The following is a 25,358-nucleotide window of genomic DNA, read 5'->3' as shown; positions in this document are numbered from 1 at the left end:
GTATATACTTACCGTAGAAGGTTCTCGAAAATGTACACTTTTTTGGTATACAGATTTAAACGCAATTCTGTCTTTGTAGCAGATCAATCTGTAAATAAAAAAATATTGCTAATATTTTTTATGATAGAACTCAATACAATATGCTTAATGCATTGATTGTGTGGTTATTAATATTGTGATTTCTCTTTCTGTAATCTTCAAAACTAGCATTACAGGTGATTTACTAAGCAACTGCTTTTTTATCATTTTTGATTCATACATATGTATTTCTTTGCTTCATTTACTGAAGAGTACTATGTATTTTGTCCTAACAGGAAAAATTTCTGCTGTAACTTAAATGACATCATGCTGCCTCCTGTGGGGGAATGCTGAAGCCACCTCAAAAATACAACACAGTGGTAAGTACTAAAAGTATGTTCATAACAATTCCTTTTTTCATAAGAATATGTGAAAGAAAGATAGCAAGTCTCTGTGTCTGGTGTTCTTGAATGTGTTTGAAATATCTTTGCAATATATCCATTTAAAATGTTTGTTTACCCTGTGTTCATCCAGTGAGACATGGAATACAGAAAATTCTAAGCATTAGCACTATGGGCTTACTTATGATAAGCATGAATTGTTATGATTTTTCAGCTCTATAAGTATTGAATGATACCAATAAGTTTGTAGTTAAAAGACATGAGATTAATTGTGGTTATTGTGACACTGCTACTCAGCAAGGTTTGGGGGTTCCAGGCCACAGTGTACCAGATAGAGCTGACTGGCTTTGGTTTGCAAGACAAGGTTGGGTTCCAGAGTTCTTATGGGGCTGTATTTAAAAAAAGGCTTGGTTTCTGTTTCATACTGTTACAATAAAGATCTATTTTTCCTCTCAGTTGTTACCAAAATATGAGAGAACATATTTTAATATATAGCATGTACACAGATAACACATATGTATGTGTATATATATGCACACAGATGTATAAATATTCTGTTTATATCAATATGAAATATGTGACAAGGGTTTAATTTAGAAATCTATGCACAGAATATATTCTATTTATAAAACACCTTAATCTAATTACCATTCTTTCATACTGTGACTGTCACACTGATTAATGAGAAGAGAATGAGATGTACAAGTGACCAGAATAATTTCTCTGATACAAATATTTCCTTTTCACTTTATATTATCCATGAACTTTGAAACAGATGTGACTTTTTCTGTAATCATTGCACCAGCTGTAGTACAATGATGTTTCCATTTCACATTGACACTGGGACCTAAATTCAAGGAGAAGGAATAATAACATATCTGATGTGATAACAAAGTTGAGAATAAGCAATAATTCAAAGTGTGACAGGTTAGTTATGAAAATCGAGGGTACCATTATATGAAGTGTAAAATTCAGATAAAGAAAATAACAGCTTTGAAAATTCCTGTAATTTTTGCATCACTGAACCATGTTTATTCCAATTTGTAAGAATTTACATGTAATTGAATAAAAAATATTTTGTGAACAGGGGTCTGTTTAATAGTTTAGCATCTACACTGATTGTGATAATAGTTGAACTCTTAGGAGTTATATAGTGAATAGTACAATATGCATGAGTGCTATACACAGAATTCAATCACTTACTCTACTTCAGAGAACTCATGATTTTTTTTTCAGTAATGAGGCAAGCAGCTGATATAAAGAATACAAGGCTCATATAAAGCTGAAGTTAAAGTTGAAATAATAACATAATTTCTTTGGAACTAACAATTTGTGGCACATTTACCTTGTCTGGCACTAGAATAAGCCACAGCCATGCTCCAAAAAGGGAAATTCTCATCTCTAGATCTATCACAGGATACTGAAATAGAACACAGAAGCTGGGGAGAGGATTTTGAAAGGGAAACTGAGGGATGGAGAAGGTATTTTAGTTTTCTCTGTTTTCTCAGCATTTTGTTTGTTCTTCATAACGCACAGCAGGAAAGTCAGAGAAGAGAGGAAGAAAATGAAGCAAACAAAATTAAAACAGAAAAGTGAGAAAAGTCTATTAATGTCTGGCTTTTAACACACACTGCAAGTTAGTGGACATCAGAAGCCAGCTGTGCCTTTTGAAAATTTCCTTGTTCATGCCAGGTGATAATTGGACTATACATTAAAAAAAAAAAAAGAAAAAGAAGAGATTAGAAAATGAAGTTATAAATCAGCATAAAATTTATTTCTGCTTCTCTGCCTGCTAAATTTTTGAAGTAGCCACAAATATTTGTGTTCAACTCCTAACCCTGAGGTACTCCAAAATACACAACAGAAATACAGAAATATTTGTTAATTTCTTATTTTGTCTAGAAAAGGTTTGTATTGAGAATTTTCTCAGGAGAAAAATATAAATGGATCTGAAGGCCTTCAGAATAATTAATAATCCAAGTCAAACTAACCTTGAAGTTGTATTTTCAGCAGAAAATAGGGATCCATTTAGATAAACAGAAGAACAAAAAAAAGTGTAAAAGATAACTAGGGATGATAGCTTGGACAGATTCTAACTATGACTTTGGCTATATTGTACTCTTATATTTAAGAGAAATACAGAAAGAAATCCCTACATCTTGAACACTTTAACTGCTTACTTGCTATCTTTCTCATCCATAATTCCAGGATAAGATTCTTCAACATTAGAAACCCATGATTTTTTTCAAGAACAGAAAACATCAGTTTATGTTTGGACTATGTGATGTGTGTTTCCTGGCAATGTACCATACAGTATTAAAAACTGAAGCAAAAAAAATGGCCCGTGATTTGTCCTCAAATTTTGATTGTGAGTTTAAATGGTGGGATTTCATTCTAGAATCCCAACCTGACAGCTGAATGTGCAGATGGAGCCCTGTGGTAGTCTGTGAAGCGCTGTGTCGTTCCTTTGATGTAGCCACATAATGTCATATTCTTGATCATGTTCTCAGACTGATCAAACCTTCTGTCTTGTATCATTTATGGTGACAAATGTGAAAGAAGAATAAAGCCTTTATATTAGAAGGCAGGAATAAACTATTCCAGTTTAAGTCTTGGGAGTTTTAGGAAACAGATCAACTCTATTCTCTGAGGAAAATCAGGGCACAATACAATTCTCTTTCTTAGAGCTGTCAGCTCTCCTCAGCTTACTTTTCAGCTCTTGGGACTCAGATAAGAATTTTTGCCTTCTTCTTGTCAGGGTTTATGGCTGTACATGAAAGTACTCTTAGCTGAGCCGTCCAGCTTCTGGTTAAGCAGTGTCTTCAACTCCTCCAGTTTTCCTTTTAGGCTCTCACTGATTTTATACTCCTAGGGGGAAGAAAAATGCTCCCCCACATTTCTTCTGTCTTGGTGAAATATCTGCAAAATTTTAGCATGGAAATCCATCAGTTATGTAGGCTCCTAAGACCTGTGTTATGATACTTAGGCTCTGCTGACATTAATAGTGTGCATTCTTCCTATCAATTCTCTTAATTTTGAAACGCAAGTGATAAGCAGGAGCAACTAATGAATTTACCAGTTGAACCCAGACTGGTAATCTGGTTATGTCAATTAATTGAGGCTGATGCTCAACATTTCAGTAAGTTTCCAAATTGGAAACTGCATCTTCTTAAAAGAATTCCAATAGTGTAAATTGAATTTGACACCTACTGTTTGGAAATTTAACCAGACTTTAATGAGAGTTTGTCTAGATTTTGTTGTAGGATGTTCCACAGCTCTCTATGCATTTAAAAATTTGTTTCCAGGGAGAGTACTCTGAAATCTTGAATCCAGTGTTGTTAACTATTCCTCAGGTGATCGAGAAAAAATAAATTACATGGCATCATCTGCTTTGCTGTGAGATTTTACTGGTAAATCTAATCTTAACAAATCCGTTACATCACTGATATTATGGTATGTTTTCCATTAAAGGTAGAGACCTACTGTGAATAGTGGAATCAAAATCAAATCAAAAATAGTGGATTCTCTGATGAATATAAATAATTCCTTGCTTCCATTTGAATTCAAAATGATGTATTTTTTTTTTATTCCAGTATTTAGTTATGTATTTCAGTATGACTGACCTAAAGTATCTAAAAGTAGGTAAACTCTAATGATCTCCACCAATATGTGAATTTCTTAAGAACCCAAGTGAGAAATGTAAATATGAAGCATTTTTCAAATATTACTCAAATATGAAATAGCAAACACCAAAACTTTCCAGGTCATTAAATTTACTTCCAGGTGGCAGTGTAATTGAATAATTTTAATGCTTCTACCTAAGTTCATTAGCTTTTTTAAAACTTTGAGAGGCTAGTTAAACAATTTTATAAAAATATAAGTCACAATTGTCTTAAATCTTTAGGACTCATGCATTGCTCTTATCTAAGTAATGCTTCCAGAAATATAATTAATTTTGTAGAAAATTAATTTGAACAGAACATTATACAAAATGTTGTAAAACAGTAACAGAGAATGGTTAAAGTGTGATTTCAATGTTATACAGATTTCATGGATAATGGGAGTTCACTGAATCATGACATCATGAGAAATAAATAAACGTGAAATAAAAAATAATCACACTGTTTTGCACAGACAGTTCATTTAAAGTTTAGTCATGTTCAATTCAAATAACTGGAGTGCAAATGTTACTATCTCAGTGTTTAAACTTGAAAATGTTTTATCACTGTGACTAATATAATTTAAATCTACTGTACTGAACAACAGATAATGATGTTATATCTATTACATATATTTTTACAGGGATCTCTTAACTCTTAGAAGTTCATAATAACTCAGTTTTGTTGGTTTTCTGTTTATTTCAGTGCAAATAAATTACAGGCAAGAAGTAGTCCTCCTCCTGTCAAGGTTCAAAACATATCTTCATTTTTAACCACAAACCACAGTTTGTTTTGTTTGGACAACTCAGTAGTTGATGAAAAAGGAAGATGATCTGTATCTGTTAATAAATATTCCCTTTACCTGTTGTTCAGAAGTTACCTCCCTCAGTTTTCATATAAAAGGAATGGCTCTGTGTAACAGCAAAATCTTATGTCCTCCTGGTATCTCCATGACTTAATTTGAGCTCTGCACCCTGAAGTTTCTTTTAGAAGCAACTGACAGAAGATGGTTTCTGGGATCATCAAGGGATCATCTGGGGTCTCCAGCTTCTGTAACATGGGACAATGATATCATACAATGCTTTTTATATAGGTTGTAATCTAGGTTTTAAAATCAAGGGCTACATTGATTGCTGGTGGAAGCCAGTAATGAATGATGTCTCTCAAAGATTCATACTGGGACAATGCTATTAAATATCTTCATCAGTAACAAAGACAATAGGATTAAATGCACCCTCGGCAAGTCTGTGGATGAATGGTGCAACTGATTCACTCGAGGGAAGAAATGCCATCGGGGTACCTCACATGGCTGGAGGAGTGGGTCTATGAATCTTAATGAAGTTCAGCAAGACCAGTATAAGGTCCTGCACCTATGTCATGGCAATATCCATTACCATTAGGGGCTGGATGGTGAATGGATTAAAAGTAGCTTTTTCAAAGAAAGACTTGGAGGAACTAGTGGCTGAGAAATTGCTAATGAGTGAACAATGTGTGCTTGCAGCCCAGAAATCCAACTGTATCCTGGGCTGCAACAAAGTAGGTGGCCAACATGTTTGAGGGAGGTAATTCTGCCCCTTTATTCTGCTCTGGTGAAGCTCCACCTTGAAATGCTCCATCCAGCTCTGAAGTCCTCAACATAAGAAAGACACAGACATGTTAGAGTGGGTCCAAAGGATGGCCACATAGGTGATCAGAGGACTGGAGCACCTTGCCTGTGAAACAGACTGAGACAATTGGATTTGTTCTGCCTAGAGGAGGCTCTTATGAGACCTTACTGCCACCTTTCAATATATAGAAAAGGAGAGATAAGAAATGTGCAGACTTTTTATCAGGGCCTGTAGTGACTGGGAGCAAAGTGGATTGGCTTTAAACTAAAAGAGCACAGATTTAGAGGGGCTGTAAGGAAGAAGTTCTTTATTGTGAAGGATGGGGAGACACAGGAACAGATTTCCCAGAAAAGTTGTGGGTGCCACATCCCTGGAAGTGCTCATGGGCAGGTTGAGTGGTTTTGAGCAAGCTGATGATCTAGTGTGTGGTATCCCTGCTCATGGCAGGGATGTTGGAACTAGATAGTCTTAAAAGCAAACCAAAACCATTTTGTGATATTTCTGTATAATATCATACAGTGATTGTCTATGCATGTTTTAAAACATGCAAGATTATTAAGGTAAATGGCTGAATATATAAATAATGGATTGATTTTAGCACTCATGTAGCATTAAAGGCACCTCAGCATCAGAACTGGAATTTGGAGATAAAGTAGAAAACCAGTAATAATGGAACCACATTCTGGGTGTTTTTGGTGGTTTATTTTTTGTTTGTTTTTGTTTGTGTGCTTTGTCTGTTTTTGACTTTTGCTGATTTTTAAGGAAATTATATCACACTGAAACTCTTCCAAGTAATGCCCTCAGCATAGCAATTTGCAGCTGATTTCATGGTTGTGTGTCCTTGCCATAGTTTGAGATTGTTTATCAAACAGCACATCAGAAGAATTAAGGTTTTTGGTTCTTTCAGACAGATTTAGTTTTTTAAAAATAGGCTTTTTGAACAGTTTTAGGAAAGAAAACTTCCAGCACCACTCCAAAGGGCCTGGATATCCCATACATTCTGTGTAATATCTGCTAAAATACTGAATTATTTCCATTCTGTGCTAAATGCGAGTAATCCACCACAATTATGCTAATCACTGCCCTGAAAACAAATTGATACAGCTGTTGAGTGACTAGGGAAGATGATGGCATATTTCTTTCTTTTTTGAAAGAAAAAAATAAAATGTTTTTGCCAGCAGGAAGCCAAACTGCTTGTAGAAATTACTTAGAATTGAAAATCACTATTTGATTCTGAAGGTAAATATGTTTGTTTGTATATATGAATATAAAATACATTTAGCTTTAATTGCATGCCAATTTAGACCCAGATAGCTGGTATTCTACAGAATTGTTTTGGACCATGATTTTGTTTTTATTTTCTATTGATGCTGTGCAAAAAATATATATGTATATACACAGTCATAGTGTTTTCTATTGGATCTTAAGTATGGAAGCTGAAAGTATCTAAACCACTCTTTCTACCAGGTTTATTATCAACACCCTCCACATATTTCCTTTCATATATACTGGTTTTCATTCAATGTTTCTTTTCCAGCAAAAAAAAGCCATAGAAAGGGAACACAACACAAATATGGTAATATTGCTATCCACATCTTAAAAAAACTTCAGAATATCTGAGTGCTGGTGAAACTACTCAGGCTAAGTAGAATCAGATTCTGTCAGCTTTCATGATAGGTTCTATAGCTTATGAAGATATATGAAGTAGTACTCTTCTCTTTTGCACGTGGTTGCAGCTGTATTAATAGCCCTTCTGTGCTCCACAGCATGAACATGGATTTAAAGCTTACACAACTATTCACAGAATGTTAGAAAATACAGCCTGAAGTTTTATGTTTCAATGTGACTTCAGGAAATATCTGACAAAAATTGGTGCCTAATTATAATTTTAAAAAGCTTAATTTTTTCTTTGTGTAAGAAATCAATAACCTGCAACCAAATAGCTATTAAAATTGTGGTTTGCCTCTCTGTAGTGGAAACAAAGCTCTTTTGTCTGAAACTAAATCATACATTTAATTCTAATGCAGTCAATGGAGTTAATTATAGTGAAAAATTGTGTTGCTTCTATCACTTGAGTCTTTTTGCTTGGCTTTAAAGGTATGTAAGTAATCTTTCATATGCTCTGTACCATTGTGACTGCTGTTACTGGTAGAAAAGCATAATGAATTTGATTCACAAAGATGTGATACAAATCCTTAAAAACTAAGAATAATGAGGTGCAGTCTATTCTTTTATTAAACAATGTCACCAAAACAGGCTGCAGATATCCCTCCTTGAGCAGAGGAGTTGGACCACATGAACTCCAGAGGTGTCCTTCCAACTTCAACCAATCTACGAACTTGTGATCTTCATTTAAAAACAAATAAATTTTTATTTCCATGGATTTAAAATAACAGTATGACCCTTTCACTTTCATTATATGGAAGTATTAAAAAGAATGGAAAAAACTCAAATCAGTTATGTTACAAGTTTAAATAATTATGCTGTCACTTGAAAAGTTAGTTGAGGAATAATTAGAGACTTAGCATTTCTATTGTTAATGCAGTTCTGTGTAAAGAAAGAAAGTTATAAGAAATATACTATAATTGACCTAATGAAACAGAAGTAAATACTTTAAAGACTACTGAAATAATTTTTATTTCATATTTTTATAAAGTATGAGTGAAATACAACTCATTGAATGCCATGGTGTGAGGCTACAATACAAAGTTCAAACAATGGCAGAACTAGAATCTGTTTTCATTAGAAGTCATCAAAACTAAAATGTATAACCAGTAAGGTAATAAGCTACATAAGGGCACAAGAAACTCACATCTGGTATATCCAGTGTCAAACGTATATTAATTTGAGATCAAAATTCATTAAAGCATATGTATCTGAAAAACAAAGCTTTTATGATAGTGCAGTAATTAACCAATCAGAGTTTATTAATAAACAAAGTAGAAGAATCAATAGATGAGCTTGACAAAGAAAATGGATGTATTAGAATTTCACCAATCAAAATTGAAGCTGGAATAGAGAAGTCACAGCAATTACACTAACAGGTCACTCTCTTGGCAGCTTGTCTTTTGGGATATGGATTTTCAGTGCTATTAAATATTAGTTTAATATTAGTGCAACTTTCTCTGAGCTTTTTGAAATTTAAATATTACCACAGTATGCTATGAAGATAATTTTTAAAAAAGGAGTTAGAGTTATCAAAACTTGTGTTGACCTTTATTTAAAAATAAATTGGATCTCATTTGGTACAGAGTTCTTTTTTCTGTGAAAAAATATCTCATGAGAAACTTAATTCCTTAGCTGAAGATTTTTTCCCTACAGCTGTTCATGGTTTATTATTTGAACACTGTTTGCGGGAAATCATCAAAATCAGAAAAAAAAAAAAAAATAGTTCAGTTTCATTTTTGTTTGAAACACGAACTACGTCATCAATATTGCCAGAATATGACAGCAGTATCTATCAGTTTGTATTACTGGCAGTGTAGCTCCCATGTCCAGAAATGCAATCATCTTGGTGCAAGACTTCAGGAAAGATAATTGTTGCAAATATGCTGAAATTCAGGGCCAGAGAAATAATGAATCATGACTCCTGGAGGGTTATCTTCAATACCTGTAGAACACAGTATTAAATTCCAAAAAAAGTGCTTAGCACCTTGCCAAGGTGATAGCTGTATCATCTTTTTGAGGAGCAGCAGCTATCTAAATAAAGGCAAAAAAGAGATTTGATTTGCTTTTTCTGAGAATCAATAAGAATATTATACTATTAGGAAAGACATATGTACACTTTCCCACCATTTAAAAATAATTATATACAGCTGCAAGCAAGACCTTTAGATGATGGATCTTCTTCTCTCATGCCAAAGAAGGCATTATGTATGGAATTATTTTGAAGAATAAAGTGTAAGTCAGATCACACAGGAATTACTGAAATATCTCCAATATGAGGTAGAATAATCTCTCCTCTATCAAAGGGATTTAATTGTCTGCCCTGACCTCCATCTGTTCTATTAATTGACTGCATTAGTGTGTGGTAGATATTTTTGGTTGGTATTATGTTTTATTAGTGAGATTTCTTAAGATGATATAATAGAAGCACACAGGAAGCTCTAACTCCTGCCATGTGACAAGGTATATTTTTTCTCAATTCTGACCTAAATCAGTTGACCAAGGGCAGGAAAAAAATAAATCAGTCCTTCCTAGTCAACCTGGTAGCTACAAATTGTTTTCTGATTTTTGTTTTTTTTTTTTTTTTATTTTTTGTTTCAATATCATCCCATATAGATATGATACAGGAAAGAAAATTAAAAAAAAAACCAACAAAACAAAACAAAACAAAACAAAATAAGTAAAGAAAACCAGCAACCCTTTACAAAATAAATGAAATAAATTCCTTCTATGCATAAAAATCAATTTTATATTGATGGATTTGATGGGCATATTACTTTTCCTTTATACAAAAAGAAGCTAAAAACAAATGACCAGGAAGAAGAAAGGAGTCACAAGGAAGAATTATGATTTGTAGAAAAGAATATGCTAGTGTTCTAGCATGTTCTTTTCTCCAAAAGAGGAAAGAGAAAGATTTGTGAATTAGAAAATAACTGAGAGGGCTATGTGCAAAAGAGGAAAAGTATAGAAGGTACTTTTCTAAGAGGACATTTTGAAGCAGGGAAGAAAAAGAGTAAGATGGGTCTTGAAAAGGTACCATGGCAAATGTTTTGTCATGGAATCCTATTGTTAAAAAATATTTCTCATCATATTTTAAAATGCCCATGTAGTTTTGCAGTCTTGTGAAAGCAGGTGCTAAATAATATTATAATAATAACAATAGCAATAATATTATATGGGTCTTGTTAGAAAGTCATTCATAAATGGTACTCATTGCAACCAAAAAATAATGGGAAACATGTTTTTTAAGAATAAATAATCCAAATATTTCTAACATAATACTCATTTCCTACAAGCCTATCAATTCTATGTTGGTAAAGGCTAAAATTAGGTGAAGATGGCAAAAATGGATAAACTTGTTCTCTGAGATATGATTTTACACTAGGGAAGATTAATTGCAACAGTTTTTAAAATTACTTGAAGGTGGCTATGGGAATAACAATATTAATGATAACAATAATAAAAACAGCCCAAGAAAGGAAAATTAATTTAATGGTATGTTAGAAAATATCTGAATTTTAGTCTTAACCTTGTTTACTGAATTTCCTCCCGATGGATGCCTCCTCATCTTCAATAAACTATCAGCACAATTAATGATAGAACAGACAAAAGCTGTTAAGAAACTCACAGCAGAATAAGCTCTTCCTGATTTTAGTCAGGACAATTTTGTTCATGTATGAAACAAACAGGAAAGTTACAAGGCTCATAACTCTGTGGTTATAAAATAATTCTGTATATATTTTTAAGAAGTGAAAGAAGGAGTCATCTTGATACAGCTCAGTTAGGACAGTTAGCTGTATAATCTAGGCTGATAACTTGGGCTTTTTCAACACAATCTTCAGGATGCTTTCACAGTGGTTGACTTCAACTAATATTTAATGTTAAATACCTATGTTGTAGTAGGAAGAACTGCTGCCTGAAGTGTATACTTCTGATATAGACAGAATATCTGACTTTTTCATATACAGTTTGGGAAACAAACATGAGGTTTAGTATTTGTTTCCAAGGTAGAAAAGGTACCTATACATTTTGCTAAGCAAATATGGAAATTGGAGTGAAAGGATGAACAGGAGAAGAAATGGTACCTTCTGTGTTTTTTGTTGGCTTCCATTTCCTACTCAGATACAACGCTACACATTGCAAAACAAATATGATATATTACATTAGATTTCTGAAAACCTTTGATGCAAGAAAATATAATTAACTACATGTGAGATGGCTTTGCAATTTCCCATGTAGCAGAATTATAAGGATTGCCATACAGAAACTTTTGGGAATTTTTCTTCTAAAAGAAAACATCACATATTGTTCTGATATTTCTGTTGGAATTGTTAAAAGACCATGAAAGATGATTTGATTTTTATCATTTGGGAGTGTGGGATTTGAAATGGAGGACCTCTTTTACTGAACAAAAAACTGCCAGCAAAAGATTTGATATCTTTTCCAAGCTTAGCTTTCCTTCGTATTTGGCAGTGGTGAGGAAAGATATCTCTGGTTCTGACCATGAGGTTATATCTTAGTCAATAAAATGGTCCATGTCACATAACATAGCAGAGCTTGCATTTCTATAATGAAAATCTTTCTTACTAAAAAGGAAAAAAAAAACAACCAACCAACCAAACAAACAAACAAAAAAAACAACAGCTGTCTGTTAAAGAACACCTCTGGCCTGTCCTACTCCCTGTTTATGCCTGTGCATTGGCTGGTAGGTATGGATACTGGGGCAGGACAGTGTTGGAGTTCACACTCTAGCCCTGTCTACTTTACTGCTTAGATCCTGAATTTCAGTGCTTACTGCATTGGCCTGAAAACAGCTTAAGATACGGATCCATAGTGGGACTTTTGTATGGGAACATTATGCTTAGCTTCTAGGAGTCCATAGTATGTAATGTGATTCACAGCTCCCAGTACTTATGTCAGCTAGAAAGTTAAGAATTTTATCCTTTATTATTGAATTCAGTGTAGACAGGACAGTAAGCGTATATGCCAGAGTCTCTCTGCTAGGCTGGCTTTTAAACTGTGTTTGCAGGGAAGAAGGGAAGACAGCAGGCAGCACAGTAATGGTTTCATTAATGTTGTCTGAAATCATAGAATAATATAATATTTTTAGTTGGAAAAGACTTCTATGATTACTCACTGCCACACTGACTACTAAACCATGTCCCTAAATGTTGCATCCACATGCCTTGCATATGTCTCTGGGCATGGGGATTCCATCACTTCTGTGGGCAGCCTGTTCCAGTGCTTAACAACTGTCTTGGTGAAAAAAAAAAATTCCTAATATTTGAGCTAAACTTCCCCTGCTCCAACTTGAGGCCATTTCCACTTATTTTATTCCTTGTTATTTGGAAGAAGAGACTGCTGACCACCTTGCTAGAACATCCTTTCAGGTATTTGTAGAGAGCAATAAGCTACTACAAACCCCTAAGCTTCCTTTTCTCCAGGCAAAATAACCCCAGGTCCCTCAGCCACTTTTCCTATGACTTGTGCTCCAGCCCCTTCACCAGCTTCATTGATCTAGAAACACTGATCTAGTGAAGGATTCTAGCGATACTATTTTTCACAATATTTTGTGGAGACTTATTTTGCTGAGACATATTCTCTCACCTCTTAAATATAAGGAGTTCAAGACAGCATTTAGCAGGTGAAAGCCCACTAAGTTAGGAGGAGAACCTTACAGGAAGAGAGGCTGGAGGACACTCTTCCTTGTGCTGGTAAAGTTGTCCACTTTCAAATAAATAAAGAAAACATCAGGGGAAGATTTACTTGATGAATCAATTTGATGACATAAAAGCATAGTAAAGATACTCTCCAGTCACAATTTTTATTTTATGAAATAATTCTCCTATAAACTGCATAAAGCTTCCTTGAAAGTGAGAATACCTGCCCAAGAAAATTTGTACTTTATGGGAATCCAGTGTTAGAGTTTTCTCATAGTCAAAGGGTAAGACTTCAGAGTGAAGTCTTTTGGTCCAGGCAGAATGCTTCACAGAGTCCTCATAGCTATCCCAGCCTAATATGGAAAGCTAATGTTTGTCACTTGGAAGAGGGAACGATGGGTTTAGATTTCCTCAGGTTAATGAGGGTAGCCACTCAACTTCCCCATTTCCAGAATGAATGTATAATTGTGACATTTTCATATGAATGAAGGCAGTATCACCACCTGGTAACTGAACCAGGTAACGCAATGAAAATGTCCTGCCTGTGTCTCCTGTGTAATTAAGTCCTAAGAATTTGTATAGTAAAGAGGCAACTTTCTTTGGCCATAAAATGTGTTAATGGTGTGTGTGCGCTTGGGTGTGTTCACATGCCCAGCTGGTTTAAATTGCTTTTCCCACCCTGTTCCTGGTTATTGTAACATTTTTAATGTCTCCTCTTCTGAGACTAGAATGCCTAGAGGGAGATATCAAATTCTAATCATTAAATAGCCTCAAGAGATCAAATTGCATATCAATCAGTCCCTTAGACAATTTCTCAGTTGGTTCAGACAAGTTTTCATTTCTTTCATCCTTGACAAGGACTCACACTTCAGTTCAATGGAGAAGACAAGAAAGAGAGGACTGAGACCTGTGAGTTTCTTTGTATAGTTTTTCGACAAAACCTCTTAGACTTCCTTAAGAATTTTTCTTTTCAGTAATTTGATCTTTCTTACAAGAGAGTAGTTAAGACTCATTCCATGCTACAAATGCTTTTCTTTTGAGGTCTTGAAGTGGTAGTGAGTAATTAACTTCAATTTTTTTGAGGGATTATTCAATTTACGAGGGTCTACTCTGTAAGCCTAATATATCAAATACTGATTTTTGTGTGCATGTATTATTTTTTTTTTTCAAATCCATAAATTAGTGGTTTGCTCCAGGCATAAGAGATTTTAGTCTTCAGGAATTTTTGCCTGAAAGAAACTCAGGGCTGAACATTCTGTTTCAGATAATAATCTTTTTATTTTTGTAGTAACACATCTAAATTTATGGAAAGAGAGGTACATAAAAGAAATGAAGAGAAACCCAGAGTGTGTTACATTTCTTGTACAAGGTTATATCAGAGTAAAAGCTGGAAAGGATGCTATCGGTTGTGCTAGACTGTACTGATGCTATTTTTTGTACATTTCTCTAGAATATGTTCTACAAATGTAGTATTTTCTTAAGACTTCACAGCTGCAATTAGACCACAACTTAGTAGCTACTGTCATGAGAAACTTAAATTCAGATCACAATTGAGCTGAATGGAACACACCTGTAATTTTTGGATTACTTATTGCAGGCTTATGTTTGTAAGGAGTTTATGCCATGTTTTTCCCTTCTAATATTGAAATCTTATGTTTATTTGCCATCTTCATCCTTGTATCCTAAGAAGCAGCGAGTATCCTGAACTTTGTTTAACCACTGAAATTCTTCTATACTTACATGTAATACTAATTGAAATTACTCTTCAAAAGGTCAATGAGATAAGGACAACTGTCTTAACTGAGCATTCCCAGTTAGTCTTGGGTCCTTCTGGCTATACAGTTTTTAAATAATTTTAATAATATCTGTGTTTGTTCAACAACCTCCTCTTATAATTAGATCAAAACAGCTGATTTTTTGAGAATTCTGAGGTTAATTTTTTGGTTTTTTGTTTTTTGGGGTTTTTTTTGTTTGTTTGTTTGTTTTTTTTTTTTTGCTTGGAAAGGAGTGATGATCACATGCTTTCTTTTTCTCTGCTTGCTTTTCAAAATGTTTTCATTATTGAGAGAATTGACATTTTCAAAAACATTGTAGGGACCACACAGCTTTTTCTTGTAATCCCATTGTTCTTTTTTATAGTGTGTGAGATTTAGATATTCAGAATAAGAGTGGTAGCTCCAGGCAAGAAACAATAATATGAAATAAATGTGTTCCCATTTTCTGAAAAGTAAATGATGATTGTAGTTTTTAACTGTCCAAGCCTATCTGAGCCTATTTCTTTCACTTGGGGAAATTCATAGAAGGGTAAATGTAACATGTTCTTTAAAAAAAAACCCAAGCCTGTTTAATTCAATGTTAGCATGTAATTTGTATAGCTCTTCAGGCTTTATTTCCATATTAAGATTTTTTTTAAAAGATCTTCCTTTGTCTTCCATGACTTCTAATCATACTACAAAGACCAACTTCAAGGTCAATCATGATGTTTGTATATCTAGCATTTATTTTCAGTTTAATCAAGGGTACATCTTAATTCTTAAATTTGTATCACTTTCTTTTCAGTTTAAAATTTAAATCTTGAAGAAGTTTTTCACTGTGAATTAACAAATTATAATTCCCAACTAAATAATTTGTGATTCTGTGAGACATTATTCAGGTACTCACCCCTAGTGAAGATTATAATGCTAAGTTAGTGAAATGATCAAAAGTACAGGGAATCATGGTTGTTGTAAACTCTCATCAGGCTGTACAAAGACACTGAACCATGTGTCAGAGAACTCTTCTGCTTTATTGTACAGTTGTGTTCTTAACTGTGGCAACCAGTTAAAACAAAGAGGAAGAAAGAGAGGAGAAAGTGTGAGGGGGCACAATCTGTATGCCTCTAATTTAAATTAGGCTTTTTGCATGTTTTTGCACCCCTGCACAGCCAGCCCTTCCCCAGGAAGTGAGCTGGGGTGAAGGGGACTGAGCTCAAGTCTCAAGGCAGAGCAGGGAGTTAGCTCAGGGCAGCACTGCCCCACCCCTCCTCTGCTCACCTTTCCTGTAGCAATGCTCAGAATGTTTGAGATAAAATGTGCTTCGATCAGGTCCTCTACAGTTAGGATTATTAGAAGTCTAGATTTTGGGTTTTTTTTACTTTGTTTTGAGGGTGTTTTGTGTCTTTGTTGCATGTTAGTTTGAAGCCAGACACTGTAGTTGCAGTTCTGAGATTCAAAAATATCTTATGATTGGCCAGTTTTTGTAAATAAACTTCCTACCAATTTTCTAAGTCTAAATGGTGCATATTATTTAATGATTCATGTTCCTCTGTGTTGTTCACTATTATTTTGTCTGATATTCCTGAATAATTTTATAGGATAAGGAAAAATGAAGCTTAGCTCATTTCAGTGTATCAAGAAATTTCTAGAAGCTCAGAAAAAAGTCCCTAAAGAAGTTACAGCTGTTTTGTGTTGTTCGTTTAATATGAAATATAGTAGATAAACCCAGTATGCATTTACTGATATTTGGGAAAACTGTTCTTTTGTTATTCAATGAACATTTAAATACAGTGACTTTTCAGAGGGTGTAGTACTGATTATGAGGTAGAGGTGTATTTAAACCTGCTTTGGGAAGAGCTTTTACAGAAGACAGCAGTGTGATTAGTTTTCTGCAAATATTTCAAATTATATGGACATATTGCTAAAAATTAATATTGTAGTCATGTTCAAAAATTTCTATGCCTTGGATAGTTCTTATTTACAGTATCATGCAACAACATAATTATAGAGATTTATATATGTTACAATATGATAATATTCTAATTGCTTATGTTTGAAAACAATCAACCAAACACACACAGACATAAGACAAAACAACAAATAAAACCCAAAAAGCAAGCCATATATACCCACTTAATAATTTTCAAAATTACTTATTTCAAGGGGACAAAGGGAATAGAAAGAAGAAAAGCAGTTCATGTTCTTGGTAAATGAAGTATTTTTTGAACCTCTATATTCTGTGAAATGCATTAAATACTTAGCAAAATATCAGTATGAGGAGAATCTATTATGAATTATGAATTACATAGTTTGTCTGTTTTTTTCTACTGACTAGCTGGTTGCCCTTTCATTTCAGCTAATCAAGCTCACTGTATGCTTTCAGAATGTCTGTCTAATGAAAGGGATGTGAGTCTTTAACCCTGATTCTCTGCTGAGGTCAGACCTGTGTACATGCCCAAAACCCCCTTGTGAATACGAGCAGAAGGGAGGGCCAGAGAATAAAAGTGGTTAGTGACTGAGAGCTGGGGTGTACTGTTCTGCACTAGCTGTATTAGATAAAGCCTGAGAAAGCTAGGATATCTGTGGAGTCTTCATTTTCCTATGTTCATATAATTTATATTTCTGTTTTCTTGTAACTGGTCATGACCTGAACAAGAGGATCAATAAAAACTTGAAGTCACTTTAGTTTTCTATTCTACGCTGGAGCAAAGATGATTCTAAGCCATGTCTTCTATTTCCCTAGCAGCTACAGAATAAGCGTAGACTACTGACAATCTTCTCAAGTTGAAAAGGTGGCAACTGCAGATCCTGGAAACCATCGGTTTAGCCCTGAAGGCCTGATTCATAGACTATTTAAGCATCTCTAAGAGTGTCTTGGGGCACAGATTTATAAACAAGTGGTATTTCCAGGCACACATCCATGTTAACTTCAATCTGCATTTTCTTCAAAGGCCATAAATGTCTCATTAGCCTCAAATTACACTCCTCTGCCAATAACAAAATCATTGCATGTGGTTGTATATGATTTCAGATCTTCCTTGACTTCCCTGTGTGGTATGCTGCCAGAAGTTGTCATTTTGAACTGAATATTCTGACTTGCATTGATTATTTTCGATTGTTTGAATGAGTGATACTTCCAACTAGGAATTTTTTGCAAGCAGTTTGTATGCATTTTTCTAACACTTGAAGCAGTAAATAAAAAATGGAAAAAGTACAACACTATTAGTGATAATAAATAAAGGCATGACAAGTACATGCCTTCCTGAAGACTCAGTACGTAAAGGCATATTTAATAGCTGACTGTATACATATAATTGAACATCAAACCAATTTTGATATATCTAAAACCCTTTCTAGAATGTTTACAGTTTTTTATTTAAGATTAATCCCTAATTGAAATCTGTGACTCTCTATTTACATCTTCCAACATTTTTAATGATGTATCTAACATCATATTATAGTCGTTAAAGTTCAAAGGCAGCATGTCTTTTTCCTTACCTCTCAATATTATTAATGAAAATTATTTTATTTTCTTTGTCTGTGTATGAGAGTGTATGCATTTCATGTGAAACTAACCTTAGGATAATGGTAATTAGTCTAGTAATGTCGATAAACTGAAATGTGTGATATTTTCTGCCTAATTTTCTGCCTAATTTTCTTGCCTAAACAAGATATTTTTACTTTCCTTGCCTCAGTCTGGTTCTTTGCATCAGTATAATACCAAAACCAGTTGTCCTTAGGATGCACAGCTCCCAGAGCTGGAAGCTGGGGAAGTATGGACAGCTGAATGAAGCCCCCTTAATCCAGGAGGAAATGGTTAGTGATCTGTTACTTATAGCAAATTAGATACACAAAAGTCTGTGGGCTCAGATGGGATACACCTGAGGAAGCTGGTGGACGAGCTTATCAGACTGCTTTAAACCACCTAACAGCAGTCCTGCTTAACTGGAGAAGGTCAGGTTGACGGAAAATTAGTGAATGTAATGCCTATCCACGAGAAGGGTCAGAAGGATGACCCAGGGAGCTACAGGCAGGTCAGCCTGATCTCAGAACTGGGGAAGGTCATGGAACAGATCATCCTGAGTGCCATCACCTGCTATGTGCAAGACAGCCAGTGAATCAGGCCCAGATGATACTCACAAATGGCTTAACAAAAGGCAGATCCTATTTTACTAACTTGATCTCTTTCTGTCATAAAGTAACCTGGCTGGTGGATGACGGAAAGGCTGTGGATTTTGTTTATCCAGACTTCTGTAAAACACTGGATACTGTCGCCCACAGCATTCTCCTGGGGAAACTGGCTGTTCATGGCTTGGATGGATGCAGTCTTCACTGGGTGAAAAACTGGCAGGATAATCAGGTCCAGAGAGTGGTGCTGAAATTGGGGTTAAATCCAGTCAGCAGCTGGTCACCAGTGCTGTTCCCTAGGGCTCATTATTGGGGCCAGTTTAATGTTTCTGTCAATGATTTGGATGAGGGGATTGTGTGCATCCTCAATTCAGTTCACAGATGATACTAAACTGGATGGGAGCATTGATCTGCTGGAGTGTAGGAAGGCTCTGCAAAAGGAACTTTACAGCCTGGATTGACTGAGACAAGTTCTCTGAGGATCGATATGGCCGAGGGTCCTGCAGTTGGGTTGCAAAAACTCCATGCAATGCTCCAAGCTTGGGGAACAGTGTCTTGAGAGCTGCTCAGCTGAAGGGGACTTGGGGGTGCTGTTTGATAACTGGCTGGATGTGAGCCAGCATGTATCCAGGTGGCCAAGAGAGCCATACTATTTAGTACATCACATTTTTTTACAATTGCACATTATCTCTGCTGTATCAGCTGAGGATTTCCTTCATGTTGTCGTTTTTGGTTCTGTCCCTGCTGGCAATGTGTTCACTCCTGCTTATTTGTCATTCTCATTTTCTTTCCATGTTTTGTTTCCTCTTTTTTTGCTTGCTGTTTGCCCAGATTTTTTTTCCTTTATCCATCTTTCATCATCTGGATCACTGTGTTTCCTTCCACCTTGTCAATTCTCTCAGTGCTATATTCCAAATTTCTTAGAATGTCATTACAAACTTCTGCAGTGTGGATGTCAAGGGAATAAGATCTGTTGTTCCTCCCTAAGCACAGATTAAATCCTCAGTTGGATATAACTGGAAAATCTGATTTGTGCTGCATGATCAGTAAAGTGTGCCAAAGTCAGGATGGGACAGAGCAAGAGGAATGCTACTCAAAAGCAATCACCTGCTGCTGATTTTTATAGTTAAAGATGGTAGCAAAAATCAGAAGGGAAAGTGACACTTGAGGAGGAATTTCGAATGACCCATTGCTGGCTGACCACTCTGAGTGCCAGGGAGCAGCTGAAGTGGAGCTGTCCATGGGAGAGGATGGCCCAGGAGCTGTGGGCACTGCACTGGTGGCAGGGCTGAACTTCTAAGGCTCCCTATTGAGTGTGGGCTGAGAACTCTCAGAACTCTGCCACCACCCAATAATTGTGAGGCCAGGCAGGGTGAGGAGTCAGGTCCAAGGTCTACTTGGGGACCCAAGATCCAGGCTGGGCATGGGGTTGGGCATAGGGCTTCCTGCAGCATGAGGGACTGATGGCCCTGGTGCTGCCCTTGGGGACATGAAAATTAGAACTGCTAATGATTTGTCCTTCAGAAATGGTGCTCAAATTGTAACTCCTAACGAAAATGTCAGAAGAAATTTTGGTCCATCACATGTAATATGTATCTGGTTTTATCTGGCCTCTGGTGTTTCAATAGCTTTGTGGCAAGAGTGCTAAAATGAAATAATTCCAGATTGAAAATTCTTCCAAAATGAAGAATTCCAGAAGTTTTGAGAGAATAAAATATCATCCAAATTATTTTCCACGTCTGAGTCCTGACTGAAAAAAGGACCTGCTTGTCTACTTATATATAATTTTTATATATACATATATGTTCATCCTACCAGTTATAAGGTATCAGTGTCAGTTTCCTGTAATAAGGAGGTTTTTATGTGTGGAATTTTTTACCTGTGGAATTGTTTGTGCTTTTGAGTTGAGTAATGGGTAAAAAGGAAATCTTTAATTTCTTTGGGCATGTAGAATGTTGATGTGTGTTCATTTGTATACTTGTAATGGTTAGCATATACATGCAAGTGACTTGTATTTAATTTAAAAATTACAGAATTATTATATAAATTGCCTTCTGTTTAAAAACAAAAGTAAGAGAATGCAAGCAGGTAATGTTACATAGTTGTAGCACTATGAAGTCCAAAAGCTGACTTAAGAGATTGTAGCATAGTTTTTTTTTTCCTTTTAGTTTTCCATTGTACTGTCAGACATAGAAAAAAGATATGAAAGTCAATGAATTTGTATCTCATTTTGACTGTTCTCATACTTGGTTTGAACTAATTATTTATTGCATTCATTGGAATTTCTGAATTAGATGGAGGTAAATTAGGTTGTCATACACAAAAGAAATCATGTCTGTGAAAAATATTCTGTAGTTGTCAACTCATACCAAGAAGAGATTATCCAATGCAGGAAACATAAGTAATGAATGGTTCCTGTGGGAGTGCAAATAGGCTTAAAAAGAAGATTCTCTTTATTTAGGGAAAAAATATCCTCAAGCTAGCACTTAAATGTGATAGTCTTCCTGAAATCAGAAGTGTTTGGGCTGTGGTTTGGTTTGGAAGCATATAGAGAAGCAGAAACATTTGTTTGAAATAACCTTGTGGCTTCAAGTTTACTTCTCTTAACTTACATACCTCTGGAAACACATGGCTAACCAGAGTGTCTAAAGTTCATAAGTTTGTATGCCTTGGCATGGAAGTAGTGTGTGAATATAATTTTTGGCTTTTTAAGATTTTTTTTTTAAGGTTTATGCCAACATAAATTTGTCTGTTGATTTGAATTGCTCGCTTTCTTTTGGCCGCAGGCTGACTGAGCGGGCTGGACTTCACTGAAAGGAGCCATTTCACTGGGCCAGTGGAATAACTGCGGATCTCTCACCACTCTACTTGTTGGGAAGTGCTGTGTGTTGCCAGGATTAATTCAACACTGAAGTCTGGGATGGGCCTTAGGGGCAAACATTCCCTTGTTTCTTCTGACATTGGGATTTGTCTACAGCCAGTCAGCTGAGGCATCTACCACACATCAGCTTTTGGTTTTTTGTTGCCTGAACAAAGATACATTTTCCTTCACTTCATCTCCTTTTGACTACTGTTTTATTAGTTTTCACTTTCCTTGACTGAATAATTTCTCCTGGCTGTGGAAAAAAGAGCCCTGCTGATGTTGATTTAAATAATGTCGAAACCAATGGGACTCCTATGGCTGCCTTTGATCTTCACACCAGTGTGTGTCATGTTGAATTCTAACTTCCTCCTGTGGATAACTGCACTGGCTATAAGATTTACTCTCATTGATGGCCAAGCACAATACCCAGTTGTTACTACAAATTATGGCAAAATACGTGGTTTAAGAACACCTTTGCCTAATGAGATCCTTGGTCCAGTGGAGCAGTACTTGGGTGTTCCTTATGCCTCTCCTCCGACTGGAGAAAGACGATTTCAGCCCCCGGAGCCACCCTCGTCTTGGACAGGCGTCCGCAACGCCACACAGTTTGCTGCCGTCTGCCCGCAGTACCTGGATGAGAGGTCACTGCTCAACGATATGCTGCCAGTCTGGTTTACAGCCAATCTGGATACTGTGGTGACATATGTTCAAGATCAAAATGAAGACTGTCTGTATTTGAATATCTATGTGCCCACAGAGGATGGTAAGTACCCTGAGACCCACGCTGCCGTGTGCTCACCGGTTCAACATATGAGGAATGTCCAGGTCTTCAAAGCATCTTACTGAGTTTCATCCATGTTTTTTTTGGGGAAATGGATAATGCCTCTGAATATGCATTATTAGTAATACTTTGTAGATTGAACATGCTTGCATAGATTCTCTCTTACTTTTCAGTGCAACACCAACCTACAGTTTGATTGCAAGTAGTGGCCAGGGTATGTCAGCCAGACTTAAGTTTACATCTAAAAGAGAGCTGAGAATCATTCACAAGAGTAGAAAGGGGAAATAAACACTAACCTGAAGAAATATTATCATTTTTCCATGCATGAGTTGTATAAATATATTGTTACGTGCTAATTTTTAAAGCAGAATTTACCTAATGTTTTTTTCTTTATTTTATCATAAAATTTCTGGGCCTACTGTTAACTCTGCTTGATTTTAATAGACAATAGAAAATTATTACAGTAATTCTGTCAGCAAGGACTTTTTTAGGATTTTTGTCTGTAAAACTTTTCAGTCAAGCTTATTTTTCTTCATTCACTAAATTTAAAATGAAGTCAAGGTGATTTATTATGCAGATTGGAACAGGTGGCTTTAAACTTTCATCTCTCTTGTGCAATACTTTCTCAAGAGAGCTACTTTGAACCACTTTCTATAGACAAAAATGATGAACACAATTAGTAAAATAGAACTCTTTGGATATTTACATGATCTCAATCTTAAAAATTGTAGCTGCATGTTATGATGAATGTATCTTTGGTCGTTTTGCAATGTATTGCTTCCTACAGGCAAGAAAACCTGTTTTCATTGGGCCCCAAACAAGTTAGGTCTATTATTTCACAAGGAAATAAAAATAGTACTAGCACTTATATTTAATATTCCACTTAAAACTAGTGCTTTCTGCTAATTGAAATGCAGTTAGGGATGAATAACATGTCAGATTTCTCCCAGATATGCAAATCCCTTCACTTTTGCTGAGCGTTTGATTTACACAACCAAGGCATTGTTATTTCTCAGTAACCATACTCTAAATATGCAAATTTTCTACTTTGATTATTATAATCCTTCTGCCTTGATTGGCTTCTTTACTCAGAATTTCCAAGCTGCCTGCCAGCAATAAACATACCACCTTCTTTTCCTGTTCTCATCAGCTGAAGCAAGAGCTTGAAAGCTAAGAATAAAGGGGTAAGGTTTGGGAATACTGGCAGCTTTGCAAACGTAAATACTACCAAGGTGCTTAAAGGAAAAGTGCTGTGAAAGGAAAGCTGTGTTTATGGGGGCTCTGTGTGCATGAGTGTGTGTGCATGTGTGTGTGTGTCTGTGTGTGTGCCTCGGTGTGTAGACAAAGGAACAGGCCTTTACAACTCAGTTCTTCCACTCTTACAGCGTCATTGGACTCCTTACTCCTTGGATAATGACATAGATAATTCTTTCCCAAATTTGTTTATGTTCTGGATTTTAGCCTTCATACTTTAATCACTGGGGTAAGCTTGCCCTGAGAAAGCATTCTGGGTTAAGATTTTATTTGTTCTCACTGAAGGAACATCAGCTCTGATAACTCAGTCTTATTTTAGAATCCAGTTTTAATAAATAATATATTCCTCCAATCTAATAATAAGAAGTTTCATTTATTAATTAGGGGATACAGGAAATTAGACATGGGAAAATATATGTGAATGTCTAGGAAAAGAATATTTAATATCAAATGGAAAATAGTAAAATATTGTGAGCTGAATGACTAGCAATCTATAACACTCATCTTGCTATAATAGCTAATGACATTTGCATTTAGATTTAAAGTAGAATGGAATGATAAATTTAATTTCACATTCTGTAGACCTTTTTGTTTACTTTTGTTTACTTTTGTCTACTTTGTTAACTTTTGCAAATTCATTATTTTCTCTTCCTGGTTTTAGATTTTCTTTAAATAGCTTGTAAATGGCATCAAGTTGCTTTTATCTCTCCTGTTGAAAGGAGATATAAAAACACACGCATAAAAATATGTAGCTGAATACCGAGAAGACAAGGTTTGTGTTAATGAGGAGCTGAAGGTAAGGTTGCTCCTCTACAATTTGAAAAGCAATTTTAAAGATTCCATTGGGGAACAAGAAGCTTAAGAATGAATAAATTAAGTACATAATGTTTTAATTGTATGCTGTATATCAGCATATAATATAATAATATATATTAATTGTCACTAATTACTAAATCTCAGAGGCTTTTTTTGGTGAGGAATATATGTGATCTTCTGACCATAAAGATGCTTAACAGGAACTGACCCACAAATCAGATGCTCTAAGTTAGTGTGTCTCCAAATCACTCCAAACAGTCTTAAATAGGAGTGCATACAATCTGATTAAAGATGTTATGCTTCATTATATGAGTCCTAGTTGGCAAAAATAATCCACGTTGTTATGGAAACAGACCATGAAATTAGTTTTTGAAGCAAGATTTCAAAGTGAGTGACTTTGAATTAAATTTAGATTTTCAATTCTTTCTTCAGTATAAATTGATTTAACAGAGCTTTGATACTGTTTTCTAGAAGAAAAGGTGGCTGGAATCATCCAAACCTAATAAATGCTTGGATTATGAAACTTACTCAGAATATTTTTTTCATGTTTTTTTACCTTTGGAGAAAAGAATAGAGCAACAACTAATGAATTATCTGCAGTCATTTGCAGTGCTTAGTTCAAAGCAATTCTAGTGAATAATTAATCAAAATGAAGGTCAGGTTTTGGGATTTTTTTTCATTGTTTTGTTTTCTTGCAGTTCTTTTTCAGTATATAGCATTACCTGTTTCTTATTATTTTTGTGGTTTGGCCA

General features: G+C 35.3%; 1 protein-coding gene across 4 annotated transcripts in view; it reads left to right on the top strand.

Moving 5' to 3' along the window:
* The window catches only part of NLGN4X (neuroligin 4 X-linked), a 157,192-nt gene that overhangs the window by 28,212 nt on the left and 103,622 nt on the right, over positions 1-25,358 (top strand). For all 4 annotated transcript variants that reach the window (XM_021532002.3, XM_021532000.3, XM_077781586.1 and 1 more), the window contains exons 2-3: positions 315-398; positions 21,679-22,518. In XM_021532002.3, the coding sequence (XP_021387677.1) occupies positions 22,047-22,518 (472 nt within the window). In that variant the 5' untranslated portion in view covers positions 315-398; positions 21,679-22,046. The remainder of the gene's footprint in view (positions 1-314; positions 399-21,678; positions 22,519-25,358) is intronic.

Source organism: Lonchura striata, chromosome 2, assembly GCF_046129695.1.
Source record: "Lonchura striata isolate bLonStr1 chromosome 2, bLonStr1.mat, whole genome shotgun sequence".
Taxonomy (NCBI): domain Eukaryota; kingdom Metazoa; phylum Chordata; class Aves; order Passeriformes; family Estrildidae; genus Lonchura; species Lonchura striata.
This window is presented reverse-complemented; position numbering and strand designations above follow the sequence as displayed.